The sequence below is a fragment of the Marmota marmota genome, unplaced genomic scaffold, assembly GCF_001458135.2.
Source record: "Marmota marmota marmota unplaced genomic scaffold, marMar, whole genome shotgun sequence".
Lineage (NCBI taxonomy): Eukaryota > Metazoa > Chordata > Mammalia > Rodentia > Sciuridae > Marmota > Marmota marmota.
This window is the reverse complement of record NW_026000020.1, coordinates 8,446,345-8,462,929: the sequence shown is the minus strand read 5'-3', so window position 1 is coordinate 8,462,929 and position 16,585 is coordinate 8,446,345. Positions and strand designations below refer to the sequence as shown.

General features: G+C 40.1%; 1 protein-coding gene across 6 annotated transcripts in view; it reads left to right on the top strand.

Moving 5' to 3' along the window:
• The window catches only part of Anapc1 (anaphase promoting complex subunit 1), a 97,001-nt gene that overhangs the window by 27,096 nt on the left and 53,320 nt on the right, over nt 1-16,585 (top strand). For all 6 annotated transcript variants that reach the window (XM_048810378.1, XM_015499756.2, XM_048810376.1 and 3 more), the window contains 9 exons: nt 1,213-1,358; nt 1,660-1,880; nt 2,629-2,838; nt 5,369-5,464; nt 7,358-7,448; nt 7,560-7,625; nt 12,532-12,666; nt 14,997-15,137; nt 15,834-15,894. In XM_048810378.1, coding sequence (XP_048666335.1) covers nt 1,213-1,358; nt 1,660-1,880; nt 2,629-2,838; nt 5,369-5,464; nt 7,358-7,448; nt 7,560-7,625; nt 12,532-12,666; nt 14,997-15,137; nt 15,834-15,894 — 1,167 coding nt within the window. The remainder of the gene's footprint in view (nt 1-1,212; nt 1,359-1,659; nt 1,881-2,628; nt 2,839-5,368; nt 5,465-7,357; nt 7,449-7,559; nt 7,626-12,531; nt 12,667-14,996; nt 15,138-15,833; nt 15,895-16,585) is intronic.

Sequence of the window (16,585 nt, the reverse complement as noted above, 5' to 3'; positions counted from 1 at the left end):
CAGAGAACCTAAGTAAACATGTGAGAATCTCTGACTGGATGATACATAGTCATTACTGATCCTGGTTTTGAATAATATTTAATGACCTTAGGAATTGCATGTGGGATATCATGAGTAGTAGGATTCAAAACTGTGAGTACAGTATGATTCTGATTTTATAAAAGCCTTGTGAGATAGGTTAGCATAGTGGTGTGCATCTGTACTCCCAGCTACTTGGGAGTCTGAGGCAAGATGATCATTTGAGCCCAGGAGCTTGGGGCCAGCTTGGCCAGTGTAGCAAGACCCCATCTCTTAAAACAACAACAACAACAACAACAAAATCAAGAAGAAAAACTCCCTAACATATTAATAGGATAGTGGTATTATTATGAATGACTTTTTATCATTTCTTTATAAAATAATTCATTTTTATAAAATACTTAAATTTTATTTTTTAATATATTAACTGAGAAGAAAGCATTTCAGTGTAAGCTGTTAAATAAGGATATGGAAACCAATCCATGGTATTAGAGACGTAAAAGCTGAACTTAGTAAGAAAACACTTATTTTTCGTGTATAACCTGTAAGGCAGCAACAGTAGTATACTGTTCAGCACTGATTGTTAGTTATTATAGAGGACAGGTATATACAGAAGAAAGTGTATATATATGTATGTACAGTAAGAAGTGACACTGTGCAAATAGTTAATTGCAATTTAGAAATAAGTTTGTTGTTGAAGGAGTCTGGGACTCTTTATATCTAGCCAATGAATTGATGGTGAGTCAGAAATCCTCAACATTTAGTTGTATGTATATAAGGGTGAAATTTGTAGCACTTTATCTTTGATGTATTTTTAAGGAAGTTGATACCCATAGTAAGCTTATTAAAATTTCAGGGCTAATTACATAGATTTTAATGGGTTTTGTGCTTTAATTGGCTTGGTTTCTCCGTCTACCTTTAGGAATTTTAAGAACTCAGTTCACAACTATCAGTTTTATCAAGCTCATTGTTCTACACTTGATTGCTTCTATTTTATTTTCATTTAATTTTACATTTTATTTTGTTTTAATTGTACCAGTCCTTTATTTGTTATTTTGAGATAGGGTCTTGCAAAGTTTCTAGGCTGACCTCAAGCTTATGATCTGGTAGCCTCAGCTTACCCAGTCGATAGCTGGGATTAATGGTGTGCACCCCTGTGCCCAACTTAACTTTCATTTCTATTTTATATTTAAGGTCTTTTTGGTTCATCACGGGTGCAATATGTTGTAGATCAGGCAATGAAAATTGTGTTCCTCAACATCGACCCCTCCATTGTCATGACCTATGATGCTGTTCACAATGTGCATTCTGTGTGGACTCTGCGGAGGGTCAAGCCAGAGGTAATGTCACCCTCATTAATAGGGAAGACAGATGACACTGAACGCCTTCACATGTTTGTGGCTGACACATTTGTGTAATAGATTGAGCTTTTTAGGAAAAACAGAGTTGGCCTGGGGCTATAGCTCGGTTGGTAGAGTGCTTGCCTCACACGAACAAGGCCCTGGATTCAATCCCCAGCACCACCCCCCAAAAAAAGAAGTTATGTCTTTAGTTAAACTTACGTGTATCCTGCATTCTCATAAGGAAGCTTCCTTTTTATTCTAATTATTGTCTCTTTTTTGCCCCTTTGTTTTGACTTAGGAAGAGAATGTTGTTTTAAAGTTCTCTGATCAGGGAGGAACCCCACAGAACGTGGCCAGTAGCAGCTCCCTCACAGCTCATCTCAGAAGCCTCTCCAAAGGCGATTCCCCTGTGGCTTCACCTTTCCAGAATTACTCCTCCATTCACAGCCAGAGCCGCTCGGCCTCATCGCCCAGTCTGCACTCCCGTTCACCTTCCATTTCCAATATGGCGGCCCTAAGGTGTGTCTGCTTGCTGAACTGAAGGTCCCACAAAACAGATACCTCCTTTTCTAGTTTTGGAAGATTTTGAATTTCTCTTGACAAGTCTTGGATATTCTTAGGGGAAAATATCCACAATTCCTATTGTGCCACCTTTACTTAGTCCCCTAAGTCTACTATGTCACTTTTCTTTGATGAGTCTTGGTTAGAAGCTGTTTATGCCATCATAAGATTATTTTGTTTCTACCACTATGTGGCAGCAGTTTAATGAATGTTAATTCTAAAAATATGATGGTAGGTTTCTTTGGCTTTAATTTATATTAGTTCTTTTTTCTTTTGATTTTCATGTCTATCTCTCCATCTGGTGATATATATGTGCGTATGTATATGTTTTTGCTCACACATATACATATACACATATCTATCTATTTTTGCTGATATACATATCAGCAGTGAAGATTCTGGAGCATAGTTTTGTTAGTATGCATATATGTATATCTGTCTATAGAGAACATAATTTAGACCTTTTTAAAAATATAAACGATTCATTTTCTGAGGGAGAAGTTGAATTTTTAGTTTTACAGGTATTTATTATTTTAACAGGAGTTCTAAATCTTTAGAATATGGAAGTGTTAGAAAACATTTTTCTTTTCTCATTGAGGTTATGCCATGAGTGACCATCTGTGGAGATTTGGGCAGTGTTATTAGATATGTACTACATGAGCCTGAATCACAATTGTGACGCTCTCTGTTCTCTGTTTATTTGCAGCCGTGCTCACTCTCCTGCCTTAGGAGTGCACTCTTTTTCAGGGGTGCAAAGGTTCAACCTTTCAAGCCATAATCAATCTCCAAAGAGACACAGTATTTCTCATTCTCCAAATAGTAATTCTAATGGCTCCTTTCTCGCACCAGAAACAGAGCCAATTGTTCCTGAACTCTGCATTGATCATTTGTGGACAGAACCAATTCCCAGTATAAGGTTTGGAATATTTAATTTTATATTCAAACAAAAGCATTGTTTTAAGTCTTGGAAAATTCTTGGCATCAGGTATGGGGATCTATCTTGGTGGTGGAGGGCTGGTCTAGTGTGTACAAGATCTTGCCTTCAATTCCCAGCACCTCCAAAAGAGGTGGGGTGGGAAATAGGCATTTTTCTTAAGGCTTCCTTTTTGTATGTAAAAGTTATTAACATGTAGATATTTATGTTACGGCTGCCTAAGTTTCAGTAGTTTATATAATGTTATTGAAGTGATCATAAAAATATTATTTTGTCATTTGATATTTTTTTAACAGTAAAAATGATTTGAGGTGTTTGACATTTTAGAGAGAAATAGCTAATTTCAATAGATTAGGAAATTGGGAATTTTGTAGTATTTTCCTCAGTTTTACCCTCACTTTCATTGAGTGTAAGCTCAGTTTTTGGGAAACACAGCTTAGACCTCTGTTCTGTGTGACCTTTCTCTCCTTTTATGTTCTCTTTAATTATTCTTTTATTGATTTGGCCATATGCCAATTGTGTGCTAATTAATAGGCCAATAAGTTACTATTCCTAAATAATACAAACAAAACAAACAAACAAACAAGGTTACTATCTCTGTCCTTGAAAGAGAGACAGAGAACTGAAGGGTGGTGGCACAGGAGGGACAGATACCCAGGCTGGTAGGGTTTTGGAAAGACCGATAGGCATTTCCTGGGCAGGTGAGCTCAGAACAGAAGTTGAGAAGTGAGCAAGGCATGTTCAGGGATTCACAGCTCCTCCCACCCTTATTTGTCCAGGGGAAGGGAAAGGGCTGGGAAAGAGGAGTTTGCGAGAAGGATTGCTTTCTCGGCTGTTCTTTTTGGTGAGAGCAGCAAGAAGCACTTTGTATGCTGTGACCCAGGGAGAGCATAGCAATAAACGGGGAAGCTGTGGCTCGTGAGTGGTGGCTGAGGCAGGAGAGGTGCATTGCACTGTAAGGAGTGTGTCGAGGTGGTTCCTGCGGGCCTGGTGTGGCAGTTGCAGGGCTTCTTCAGCTCCGCAGTGTGTTGAGTGATCGTGTGGTATGTGGCAGGTGGGCCTTTTCCTAAGCAGTGAGTCTTAAAGTCATTAGATTCTCACAGGGGCCTGTGACCTCCAAAAGTTAAAACCCAGAAGAGGGCTAAGGACTGAAGTCCTGGAAACTTGGGGTGAAAAGAGACAAAGCTACTATAGAGCGACACAGCAAGAGAGGTCAGATGGGAGCCGCAGCAGGGAACATCGTAGAACACACAGAAAGCCCACTTCAGGAGGAAGGGCATGCCAGAGTTAGGGTGCAGTGTGCCCTGAGAATGGAGCTTGAAGCTTGGAGGGCAGTGAATTCATGGGGACCTTGCCCAGATATTTTAGTCTTGGAGGGTGGTGGGGGAAGCATGGTAGAAAAAGTAAATGGGGGCTGAGAAAGTGAACCCAGGCATGTGGACTACTCCAGGGAGTTTGTCTTTGGGGATGAGGCTACAGAGTGAGCTAGTGGGAGTCTGAAGGGTTAAGGAGATTTTTGGCTTCTCTGAACTATGTTAAATAAAATTAATCTTTATGAAATTTTACCCCTAAATATCTTGGTGTTTATCCAAAAAATAAGAACATTTTCTTACCTAACTATAATACAAATTTTACATTCAAATTAAAATTGAATTAAATTAACAAGTCCTTTTATTTCATCTGATATTTAGTTTATCACCCTTTTTTGTTCTTTTTTGTGTTTTGGGAATCAGACTCAGGGTTTGTATCCCCAGTCCTTAGTCCATCTTTTTTTTTTTTTGGTACCAGGGACTGAACCTAGGGGCACTTAACCACTGAGCAACATCCCCAGCCCTTATTTTTTATTTTTGAAACAGGGTCTCTCAAAGTTGCTTAGGGCCTTGCTAAGTTGCTGAGGCTGGCTTTGAATTGGTGATCCTCCTGCCTCAGTCTCCTGAGTTGTTGGGATAACAGATGTATGCCATCATGCCCAGCCATCCTTTGTTGGTTTTGTTCTGTTGGTAGTATTGAGGGATTAAATTCAGGGGTGCTCTTCCCCTGATTTATATCCTTAGCCTTTTAGTTTTATTTTTAAATTTGATACAGGGTCTAAATTTGGTAAGTTGCACAGACTAGCTTCAAACTTGCTATCCTCCTGCCTCAGCCTCTTGAGTAACTGGGATTTCAGGTGGCTCTTGGTCCATTTTCTTTATTGCATGACTTTTAATGTGAGAACCTAGGCCACTAGGACTATACTCAAAGCAGGGAAAACCTAGAAAATACAGAGGGAGGAAAGAGTTGATCGAGTGAGGGACCTGAAAGGGGCATAAGTGGAGAGATTAGATTTCTCCTTGGGAGAAGAAAATGTTGGTTGATCAGATATGTAGAGAGTGAAGTTTAATTCACATGAGTGTTTTTTGTCTTCAAGATTATTGCTTGATTCAAGTAGTTTGTAGATTTGTTTTTGGAATTTTTAGTTACTGAGGTAGATTTTTGTACCAGTGCTAACAGTCTATTAATGTGTCTGTTGCAGAGAGAAAAATTCACAGGCTTCAAAGGTGTTCATTACATCTGACCTGTGTGGACAGAAGTTCTTGTGTTTTTTAGTGGAGTCGCAGCTGCAGCTACGGTAAGTGCATGTGTTTCCCATTTTCCTGTGTAAATACTTTTAGGCTTTTTTTCCCTTATTTCCTTTCTCTTTTTTTTTTTTTTTTTTCCTGTGGTTCTGGGGATTAAACTCAGGGCCTTGATTCTGCACAGCAAGCACTTTATCTCTGAGCTGTATCCTCAGCCCCTTGTTTACCTTTTCTTTCTTTCTTTTTAAAAATTTTTTTAGTTGTAGATTGACACAGTATCTTTATTTATTTATTTTTATGTAGTGCTGAAGATCGAACCCAGGATCTCACACCTGTGAGGCAAGTGCCCTGCCACTAAGCTACAGTCCCAGCTCTTACTTTTTTCTTAAGTATTATTTATATATCATAAAATTAACTTGTTTTAAGTATACAATTAAATGAATTTTAGTATATTTACAGTTATGCAATCATCACCACAATCCGTTTTTAAACATTTCTATCACCATAAAAAGATTCCCTTAAAATGAAATAAAAAATAGAGATTTTAAAAAACAAACAAACAAACAAAAAAACCAAGGGGTTGGGGTTGTAGCTCAGTGGTAGAGTGGTTACCTTGTATGTTGAGGCCCTGGGTTTCATCCTCAGCACTACATTAAAAAATAATAAAGATATTGGGTCCATCTACAAAAAAAAAAAATATTTAAACAAACAACAAAAAAACCCAAAGCACAATTCCCTTGTGCCTGTTTGTGGTCAGTCTTATTTCCATTCCAAATCTCATGCACTCACTCTGTGGGTTTTCTGCCTTTATAACATAGATCAGTCTTTTCTGGACATTTTATGTAAGTAGAATTACACAAGCACACGTGTTGTTTTGTGTTCAGTTTTTTCACTTTGTACTTTGTCTTTTGAATCCTCCGTGTTGCAACTCTTACGACTACTTCATTCCTGTTCCCTTAGTAGACTCCTGTGCAGATGTATCATAGGGGGGTCATCTGTTCACCATGGATATGTGGTTTGTTTCCACTTTTTGGCCACTGTGAATTATGGCACTCTGAATCTTCTGTCTTTGTGAGGACATATGATTTCATTATTCTTGGGTAGCTACCTAGGAGGAGAATTATTGGGTTGAATGGTAAATTCTTGTTTGACTTTTTAAAAATTACCAAGTTATTTCAGAATAGGTTGCAGCATTTTACATTCCCACCAGCAGCACTTGAAGGTTCATTTCTCTTTTCCTGGAGCACACTGGAGATGGTCAGTGTCTTTGATTGCAGCCATTCTAGTGGATGTGACGTGGCTGAATTTGCATTTCCCTAATGCCTTCTGACGGTGTGTATCTTCTTGTGTGGTTATGAGCCACTCATTTATCTTCTTGAATGAAATATCTATTCAGATCTTTCGCCCATTTATTTGTATTTTCATCTTGAAATAATTATCGGTCTCAGGAAATTCCAAAATAGTAGAGAGGTCCTGTGTAGAGAGGTCCCCCCAGAGGTAACATGCTACCTGACTATAATACATGATCAAAACCAAGAAACTGGTGTCAGTACGATCCACACCCTTCTTTAGGACTTCATCAGTCGTACAAAGAACTCATTTGTGTATGTATGTGTTTATGATTCCATGCAGTTTTCTCAGGTGAGGGTTTGTGGTACTGTTCCCACAATCATAATAAAAAATGTCTTTATCACCCTATGAATCCCTTTATGCCGCCCTTAGTAGTTATGCCTGAGTCCCCAACCCTCATCTCATTCTCCAAGTTGCCACTAGTAACTGCAGACTTGTTCTCCATGGATAATTTTGCCGTTTGGGAATGTCAGGCAAATGGAATTATTATAGCGTGTAACTTTTAAAGACTATCTTTCCATTCATATGATAGTCTTAGAATTCATACAGGTTGTTACATGTATCCATTTCTTTCTTTTTTTCTTTTTAATATTTAGCTGTGTTAAGTTTCAAGAAAGTAATGATAAAGCTCAGCTCATCTTCGGCTCTGTCACCACCATACATGCAAAGGACGCAGCACCAGTGGAGGTAAATGGAGGCACATTTCTAGAGAAGTTGAAAATTATTTTGCTTCATCAGAATTTTCAGCTAAAAAATTGTTAATTTGCTCAGAGTAGAAAATAAATTTGTCTTTTTTAGAAGATAGACACTGTGCTGGTCCTGGAAGGCAATGGAAACCTGGTGCTGTACACGGGAGTGGTTCGGGTGAGTAACAGGCACACTGGATGCTTTTAGCAGGACTGTCTCCACTATTTAAAATTTGTTGTGCTCCTTCCTGCACAATTTGGCAGAGATTTTTGTTACATTGAAAGTCGAGGCTGGTCCTAATTTGGAGTGGTGGGGCTCACTGCTCTCAGATGCATTGGTATGTGAACCTGACACAAAAGTAGGATAGTGTCTATGAGTGGGGGTGAGGGGTTCACAATCAGAAAAGAACATGATAAAAATGTCAACGACATTGGCAAGCCCAGCCCCTTGGAGGCAGAGACGGGAGGGCTGAGTTGGAGGTCAGTCTAGGCAAGGGTGAGACCCCAAGTCAAGAAAAACAAAGACTTGTGGGTAGACAGTGGCAGGGCGTCCTTAAATGAGGATAGGCCGAGTATTAACGAAAAAAATGAAGTTAGTTAATTCTACTTTTGAAATTGGCATCTGTAATTTGGTTACCAGTGTTTTGTGACGTTTCATTATATTGATTCCATGCAGTTTTCTCAGGTGAGGGTTTGTGGTGAGGCTGGTTACTGCACCCAGCTGATAAACAGTGCTTGTGGCATATGTTGGTTACATTTTTCTCTTTTAACATTTGCAAAATTTTTATATAGATGTACAGAATACATATAAGATTTATATATATAACAAAGAATTAATATGTAGATATGCAGAATAAGATACATTCTACAAATTTAAATGATGATCTTTAACATATGTATAATGTTGAGGATAATAAAATAAGCGTTCACATACTGGGAGGTTAAGAAATGGAGCCCTGCCACTGTCTACCCACAATTCTTTTTTTTTTTTTAATATTTATTTTATTTCATAGTTTTAAGTGGACACAGTATCTTTATTTCACATACGGTTCTGAGGATCGAACTCAGTGCCTCATGCATGCCAGGTGAGCACTCTTACCATTGAGCCACAACCCCAGCCCCTTGTTTTTCTTAAGTTGGGGTCTCACCCTTGCCTAGACTGGCCTCCAATTCAGCCCTCCCACTTTAGCCTCCGAGGGGCTGGGCTTGTCAATGTCCTTGACATTTTTATCATGTTCTTTTCTGATTGTGAAACCCCTCCCACCCCCCACTCGTAGACACTATCCTGACTTCTGTGGTAAATCACTCCCTTGTTTTTATTATTAGTTGTGTAATTATGTTTGTATCACGAAAGAGTCATTTGTTTAGGTTCCCTTGTTTTTGAATTTTTATATAAAGAAAGTCATACTGTTCGGACTTGTTTATTTTGTTCAACCTAGTTTAATAGGTTTATCTATGTTGTTCACTCATTCTTTGTTCTTTAGTATTACATCGTGTTATTATACCAAAATCTTCACTCTTTTATTAGTTATTGAAGTTGTTCCCCATTGCCTCTGCCATTTCCTTTGATAAATAGTGCTTTGTTTTTTTTTTTTTTCTTCTGTACAGGGGATTGAACCAAAAGGTACTTGACCACTGAGCCACTTCCCAGCCCTTTTTTATTTTTATTTTGAGGTAGGGTTTTGCTGGGTTGCTTAGGGCCTCACTAAGTTGCTGAGGCTGGCCAATGCACCCAGCTGATAAACAGTGCTTTAAAAAATTCTTATCTTCAGTTGGGTGTGGTGGTGCAGGCCTATAATTCCAGTGACTCGGGAGGCTGAAACAGGAGGCTCACAAGATTAAAGCCAGCCTCACCAAATGTAAGGCACTAAGCAATTCAGACCCTGTCTCTAAATAAAATACAAAATAGGGCTGGGGATGTGGCTCAGTGGTGGAGTGCCCCTGAGTTTAATCCCCAGTACACCCCCCGCCCCCCAAAAAATCGTTATCTTCAAAGCCAGCCTCAGCAACTCAGCAAGGCCCTAAACAACTTAGCAAGTCCCTGTCTCAAAAATGAAAAATAAGGGCTGTGGATGTTGCTCAGTGGCTAAGTGTTCCTGGGTTCAATCCCTGGTACCAAAAAATAAATAAATAAAATGAAACTATACGTGTGTCTCCTGGTGTTTAGAGTATGTGGATATTTAACTTGGCCATGTGATGTCAAGTTGTTTTCCAAAGCATAGGTCGTACCGACTTTCAACCTCTCCCTCTCCCTCTTAGCTCCAGCAGCATATGAGTCCTCAGTGCTTCTTCACATTCTTGCTAATCTGTGGTACTACGATTAGTGGTTTTTTTTTTTTTTTTTGGTTATTCCAAATTAGTGCATTGTTAAAAACAACTGAAGATGGGTGTCTAGGTTGCCCACTAGGCCTTTGCTGATGCAACTGGGTACAATTTTTTTTTCGTGGTTGGTTATTGTGTGACAGTTTTCCATCTTGTTAAATTGTTCCCTGATACTTTTTTGATGAGTGAGAACAGGATTTCTTGCCCTCCCCCTTTTTTGGTCTGTTCTCATTAGTGCTTCTGGGTTGTCAGCTTGATGTGTGAGATGGACAGAAATACAGGGAACTCATCATCCTGTCATCCGTTGGGTCTTGAGGTCTTGAGCTCTTCTGCCTTCTCTCTGCCTTTCAGGATCTTACGTTTGTTTTATATACAACATTTAGGGTTTTCAGCTGTACTTAGCTGGAAGAAGAGTGAGATGTCTCTCTATTCCATCTTGTTGGGGCTGCTGGGATTTTGATAGGTATGGGTTGAATATAAATAAATTTGGGGCATAATTGACATCTTTATAATATTGTCTTTTGAATTCAGGGCTATGCACATGCTAGGCAAGTGCTCTGCCAGTGAGCTACAGACCTAGTTCCCATATTGTCATGTTACTTTTTAAAATGTGTGTTCAGTTCTATACTTGTTCTCTTGTTCTGCTTCTCCAGTGAAGCAGCTGTCAGGCATTTTGTTGTTGTTCCACACAGGTCCCTGAGGTTCTAGTTTGGGGTCTCTTCCTCCTCGTGTGCTTCCTTGTTTGTGGGGAGAGGAGGGTAGCCCAGGCTCCTGCCCCACCACAGCTGCAGTGAAGGAGGGGAGATGTAGAGGTGCCCCTTCTGGAAGGAAGGTGAGGGCTCTGCCACAGTCCTTCTTGTCCCTGCAGAGCTGGGATGTAGGTCTGTCCTGGCCCTTAGCCTCTGTGCTGGGGGAGGGGTGCCTCCAAGTCCTGGCAGAGGGGATGAGAGGGCTCTGCCACAGTTGCCTAGGCCATGCTTCTTGGTGAAGTGTTGGGAGAGGCACACATCTTTTTGCGTGGTGTTCACCTAGAGTAGGGAAGTTGTGTTGTTTCTGTCCTGCTTGGTCATGCTCTTGCCAACACTTGACTAAAAGAAACAAGGTTTCCTGTGTGTGACCATGGGCATGTCTGGGCCACAGGCCCCTTGAGGTCCAAGGCCTGCTACATAAGGGTTAAACAGCAACAGTAACAAAGACAACAAGGACCTTCCGAGTCCATTTTCTTTTTCCGACATCTTTAGAGTCTTCATTTAATTGCTTTATGAGTTTTGAGCAGTGCTTATTTGTTATTTGGTAGTTAGTAGAAGGAATAATGAGTATAGTGCTTGCTCCATCATCTTGTGAACTGGGGGTTTCAGGAAAAAAACTTCTGTGTCTTGCTACTTCTCATTGTCAGTTTTGTTTTTTAAGGCTAAGGATATTTTATTCTGGCAGCTTTTGTTATTTTTTTAGCTTTTGAGTAATACATTAATATCTATATTGTTAAAATGTCATTTTACTCTGAGCATCTCCCTTTGGTCTCATCAGGTTTTCAGCCTGTATGGACCTGAATTTCTGTGGCATTTTTCTGAGAGCCCTATAGGTAGCTGAAATGCTGGGAGGTTAGCGTGGATTGTCTACTCACTCTTTTAAGGCCAGTGAAGAATTTTGTATATGTGATGTTTTCTGGGGAAGAAATATTATAGACTTGATGATGGAAAACAGAAATAGTGAGCTGGAGAGTCGTTAGAATTAGGCCAGATTTCAGTTTTTAAGGCACACACAGTTTCTTAGCTTCTGAGAGTAATTGTGTCACAGTTCTCTCTGCTTTGAGACTTGCTAACAAGATCACTGCATGTAACCTCTGAAAGCTTAGGGGCCTTACTGTCTTTACCACCTAAAAGGTAGGAACAGGTGTACTACTACTACATGGCGTTTTTTTGATGATCTTAACATTTTCCTCGTCCCCTTCACCCCCGCTTGCGTGGGCTCTCTCATCCAGCAAAGAGGTCCATGGAACAGGGTAGAGGAGAGTGTGGCTGTGGAGTCGCTAATCAAGACCTCTGGAGACCAAGCAGGATGCAGGTCTGATTTTACTGTGCAGTTACCATGTATATGTAATCAGGCAGCAGCTAAGCAGGTTACAGGCAGCCATTAACGCAATTTCTTGCCAGATGTCCTTGCAGCGACCAGTTGAGGAGGGGTCTATGGAGCAAGTACTGGGACTGCAACACGTGGCCTCACACAGAGGGCTGTGCCTCCAGAGGAAGCGGTTTGCTGCTCACCCGCCTAGAACAGGGGAGTGGTTTATCACTCAGACACCCTTAACGTATGCCATGTATACAGTACCCTGCACTTGTCCCCACACCCCCTCCTTTTTTTGGGTACCAGTGATTGAACCCAGGGGTGCTTAACCACTGAGCCACATTCCTAGTCTTTTTATATTTTATTTAGAGAGAGGGTCTTGCTAAATTCTTGGGTCTGGCTTTGAACTTGCAATCCTCCTGCCTCTGTATCCTGAACCATTGGGATTGTGGGCATGTGCCAGTGTGCCACTATTCTTAATGAAATGGAGACAGATGAGAAATTAAATCAAGGTGCTTGCAGTTGCTGGGTGGAGTTTGAAAAATTGTCAAAATATTGTTTGTTTTTCAGTTGTGTTTGGTGGGCGTGAACTTTGACATATTAAAAGAAATTTGTGCTTAATTTGCTTTAACATTTTGTTTAAGAGTATAATGCATTCACTAAAGCCAGTACTTTCCCCATATCTCTGTTGCTCCAAGGTGGGAAAGGTTTTTATTCCTGGACTGCCAGCGCCCTCCCTAACAATGTCCAACACCATGCCGCGGCCCAGCACACCCCTGGACAGTGCCAGTACTCCTAAGCCTCTGGGTAAACTGTTGGGATCCTTGGATGAGGTAAGAAGTGGATTAGGTGTTAGCAAAACTATTATCTGTTTATTAACTATTATCTATTTTAGATAATACTTACAGAATATGTTTTTGAATATACATGATGAAATTGCCGTACATTAACCTCTCCTGTGACCTGTGTGCTACTCTCTAGAACCCTTGAAGGTTCTAGAGAGATGAAAGTGATATATTCTTTTCCAGCTAGGGAACTCGAATGTACTTGGATAGAATAGGTGTACTGTCTAAGAAATTATAATTTAGGGTAGACTGCTTTTATTACTATATTATTAGGGTAGACTGTTTTGACCTTTGAGGAACAAAACGTTCCCTAGACTCATTGAGGTAAAGATGGATCCAGTGGCATGATGTGGCAAAGCCAGAGTTTCGTCTCTGAGAGGCACGTTGTACTGGGAGGCTGAGTATGGAGTCTAAACAGAAAAGGCCTTGGGAAAGGAGGAGTCACAGACACAGGCCTGAAGGCAGCCAAGTGGAGAATAGTTGATAAAGCGTGTTGACATCTCCATCTCCCAACACGTTAGGGACTCCATGGATCTGTAGAATGGACACTTAAAATCTGTGTTGTCTGCGAGGTGAGGCAGGGCAGGAGGGACGGTGGTAATGGTAAACCCCTGCTCATTTCCTGTGTGTGAGGCACTGCCGTGTGTATCATAAGTATGAATGCATCGAAGTCCTGAGAATGGCTTTGTTGACTGAGAAGATGCTGGGTGATCCTTGTTTATAACTGGACACAACTGGATACATAGACGCCACTTGTCCAGTGCCATAAAGCTAATGAATAGTAGAGCTGGGGTTTATAGGCTTACTAACATGTGCTTAAAGGTAGAAAGGATAAAAGCTGGTTTTATTCTGAATGCAATTGCCGGAGCATTATAGGTTTTTGAGGAAGGGGTTGTGAGTGTAATGGTATGTTTTAGACAGTTTTCTCTTGGAATTGGAGGTAGGGAGACCACTTAGACTCTGAATGAGGTCTGTGTCCATGTGAGAGATGCAGAAAAGGTCTAGCTAGAGTGGTACGAGACGAGAGGGGGCCGGTGACATACGAGACCTGGGGAGGTGTAAGTAACAGCTTGTCACCTGATTGGTTTTATACTGCTGGACTTGGGAGAGGTGCTGTGGAACAAAGCTCAGACTTCCCCAAGCTACCTGGCAGGTGCCTGTCTTTGTTAGTTTAGGTAAAGAAGGGTATATTTGAGGAACACCTAAATGCAGATATTTAGGGGAAATTCAAAGGGAAAGTTGGTGCTAGCAGTTGTACTGAGTAATGTCTAGGGCCTAGTTTAGTTTTAAAATATGCACATCATTGAGCTTTTTCTCTTTAAGCGTATTTGCAGGACTTTCAGAAAGGAAGCTGGAGAAATATCACAGGGTTTTACGTGATTTGGAAGTAATGTAAAATGGTTTCCAGCTTTTTGAAGAGTTCCACAAACCCAGGAATCGCTAGTGTCCTTTGAGGTCACGGGAGACTGTGGTTTCCCACTGGCTGTGGGCCTTCCCACTTCTCTGGCGGATTGTACAACTAGGTCTGGGGCCGGTAGCACAGTCCACTGGAGCTGCATTTTTCCTGACTGTTGGAATGAAAACTGGACAATAAACACATCTTAGACATGATTGGTTCTCAGTGTTGACAAGATATTCACCTGGGGAAGTTCTAGATTCAATACAGAAAGGGCCAGAAGTCATGGCTAGAGACTGAAGATTAGAAGCATCTGTAGTTACCATCAAAGAGCATTTAATTTTTTTTTGTTTACATATTTGTAGCTAAAAATATTTGCTCTTATATTTTCAAATAAATACTTGCTTAGAGGAGAAATACCACTAAATATGGGTCTCATTTATCTGCTTTTCATTGCTGTCCTTTTTCCCTGCTTTCTTAGTTCCTTAAGTCATGTGTGCCCTGCCTGCCTCAAATTGCAGGTTGTGTGTCTAGCTCTGTGAAGGGTGCTGTGGGCTTCTCTTTGCTGTGGCCACTCTGGCATCCTCAACCTATCTGTATGCTCCTTTGCCACCCAAATTACAGATGCCCAGAGCAGGAAAAGCCCGTCCCTGTGGCTCCTGTCTCTCTCAGATCTTGGTGACTCCATCTAAGCTTGGTGGCCTCCCCAACTTTCCAGAGCTTTCCTCCATCAGATGCGTTGCTATTGTTTCCTGTGGGGAGGTTGGTCTGCCGCATGGTACTATATGGTAGGTGTAGTAGAATGGTTTTAAATCATTACATGAGATCATTTGTTAGACTATATGCACACAAGAAATGCTTTCTTTTATCCTTAATTTTTCAAAAAGTACTTCATTTGTCTTTTATTTATGACGTTTTACAGGCTGTTCTATTGTCCCCAGTTCCGGAACTGAGGGATTCTTCCAAACTTCATGATTCTCTTTATAATGAGGATTGTACCTTCCAGCAGCTTGGAACTTATATTCATTCTGTTAGAGATCCTGTCCATAATAGAGTAACTCTAGTAAGTATATCTTTAAAAGATTAGGTGGCGGGGCTGGGGACGTGGCTCAAGTGGTACCGCGCTTGCCTGGCATGCATGCAGCCTGGGTTCGATCCTCAGCGCCACATGCAAATAAACATGATGTGTCCGCCGAAAACCAAAAAAAAAAAAAAAAAGAAATAAATATTAAAATTCTCTCTCTCTCTTTAAAAAAAGAAGAGTTTAAAAAAAAAAAAAGATTAGGTGGCTTTCCAAGAAATATGGCTGTCATTTCAAATTTGTCAGGATGCAAAGTTTTGTCTGAAAAACAAGAACAAACATTTCATACAATTTTTAAAATATTTTGCAATATGTCACTTTTTTGGCACCATTTTACTTTTAACTTTAGGTGTTTCTGCTTAAGTTTTCTAAAGTTTCTCTATTATTAAAAATGTGTCAGCAACAAAACCCTATTCAGTAAGTTGCATTGCATATTGACGTGATTTTTGTCTTTTCTTTAAAGTAAGTTACCATCTTAGTTATGGTGATGTAAGCTTAGTATGTCTACGAAAATTAGATACTTTTTATTAAATGATTTTTTGGAAATGTTTTATAAATAGGCACATTTAGTTCAAGTGTTCATTTTTGTTTGAAAAATACTGTTTATTTTTTTATTGACAGGTAGTCTTGTAAAGCTCAAGTTCTGTGTGTCTTATTTGTTTCTGTTCTTTTCACTAGGAACTGAGTAATGGCTCCATGGTTAGGATCACTATTCCGGAAATTGCCACCTCTGAATTAGGTATGATTGATAGTTAGACCTCACTGTTTGTGAGAGCTCTGGTAAGATTTGAAGTAACTGCTGATTTATATCAGCAATGGGGATTTTAACACTTATGTTGCTGTTTTGAAGCCACCGGTCAGGGTTTTCATTTTGCAGAGAAGCTGTAGACAACTGAGGGCGCCTAGACTGGAGTACCTGTGGAGGACATGCTCATTCTGACTGTCTGAGGTGTCACTTTTTTTGGAGAGGAGGTCTATCTGTGTTGCCCAGGCTGGTCTTAAACTCCTGCTCAGCTTCCTGAGTAGCTGGGACTACAGGTTGCCTCCTTACACTCTGCTTCTCTAGGATTTTCTTGCTGAAGAATTTGAGGCAGCGAGATTTATAGTATTATAGGGATGTGCTTCTTGGAAGAAAATCTGAGAAAACAGAAAACCTACACAATTAAAATATTTCTTGGCATATTTAGTAATGTTTTTAATTCTAAAGTAAATCTCTCAAGTTTAGATAAATTGTGAAATTAACATAATTACTTTGATTGGATAAAACCTAATATTAAAGTCAAAATACAATCAGAAATATTTTCAGAAATATTGGAATCTGCTTCAGTTATTACTGAAATGCGATTTGGAAGATAATAGTAGAGAATATTTCTGAACATAGAATCCTACACAAAATGTTAGGATTGAAGGAGTTAGCCCCCCCCCCCCCC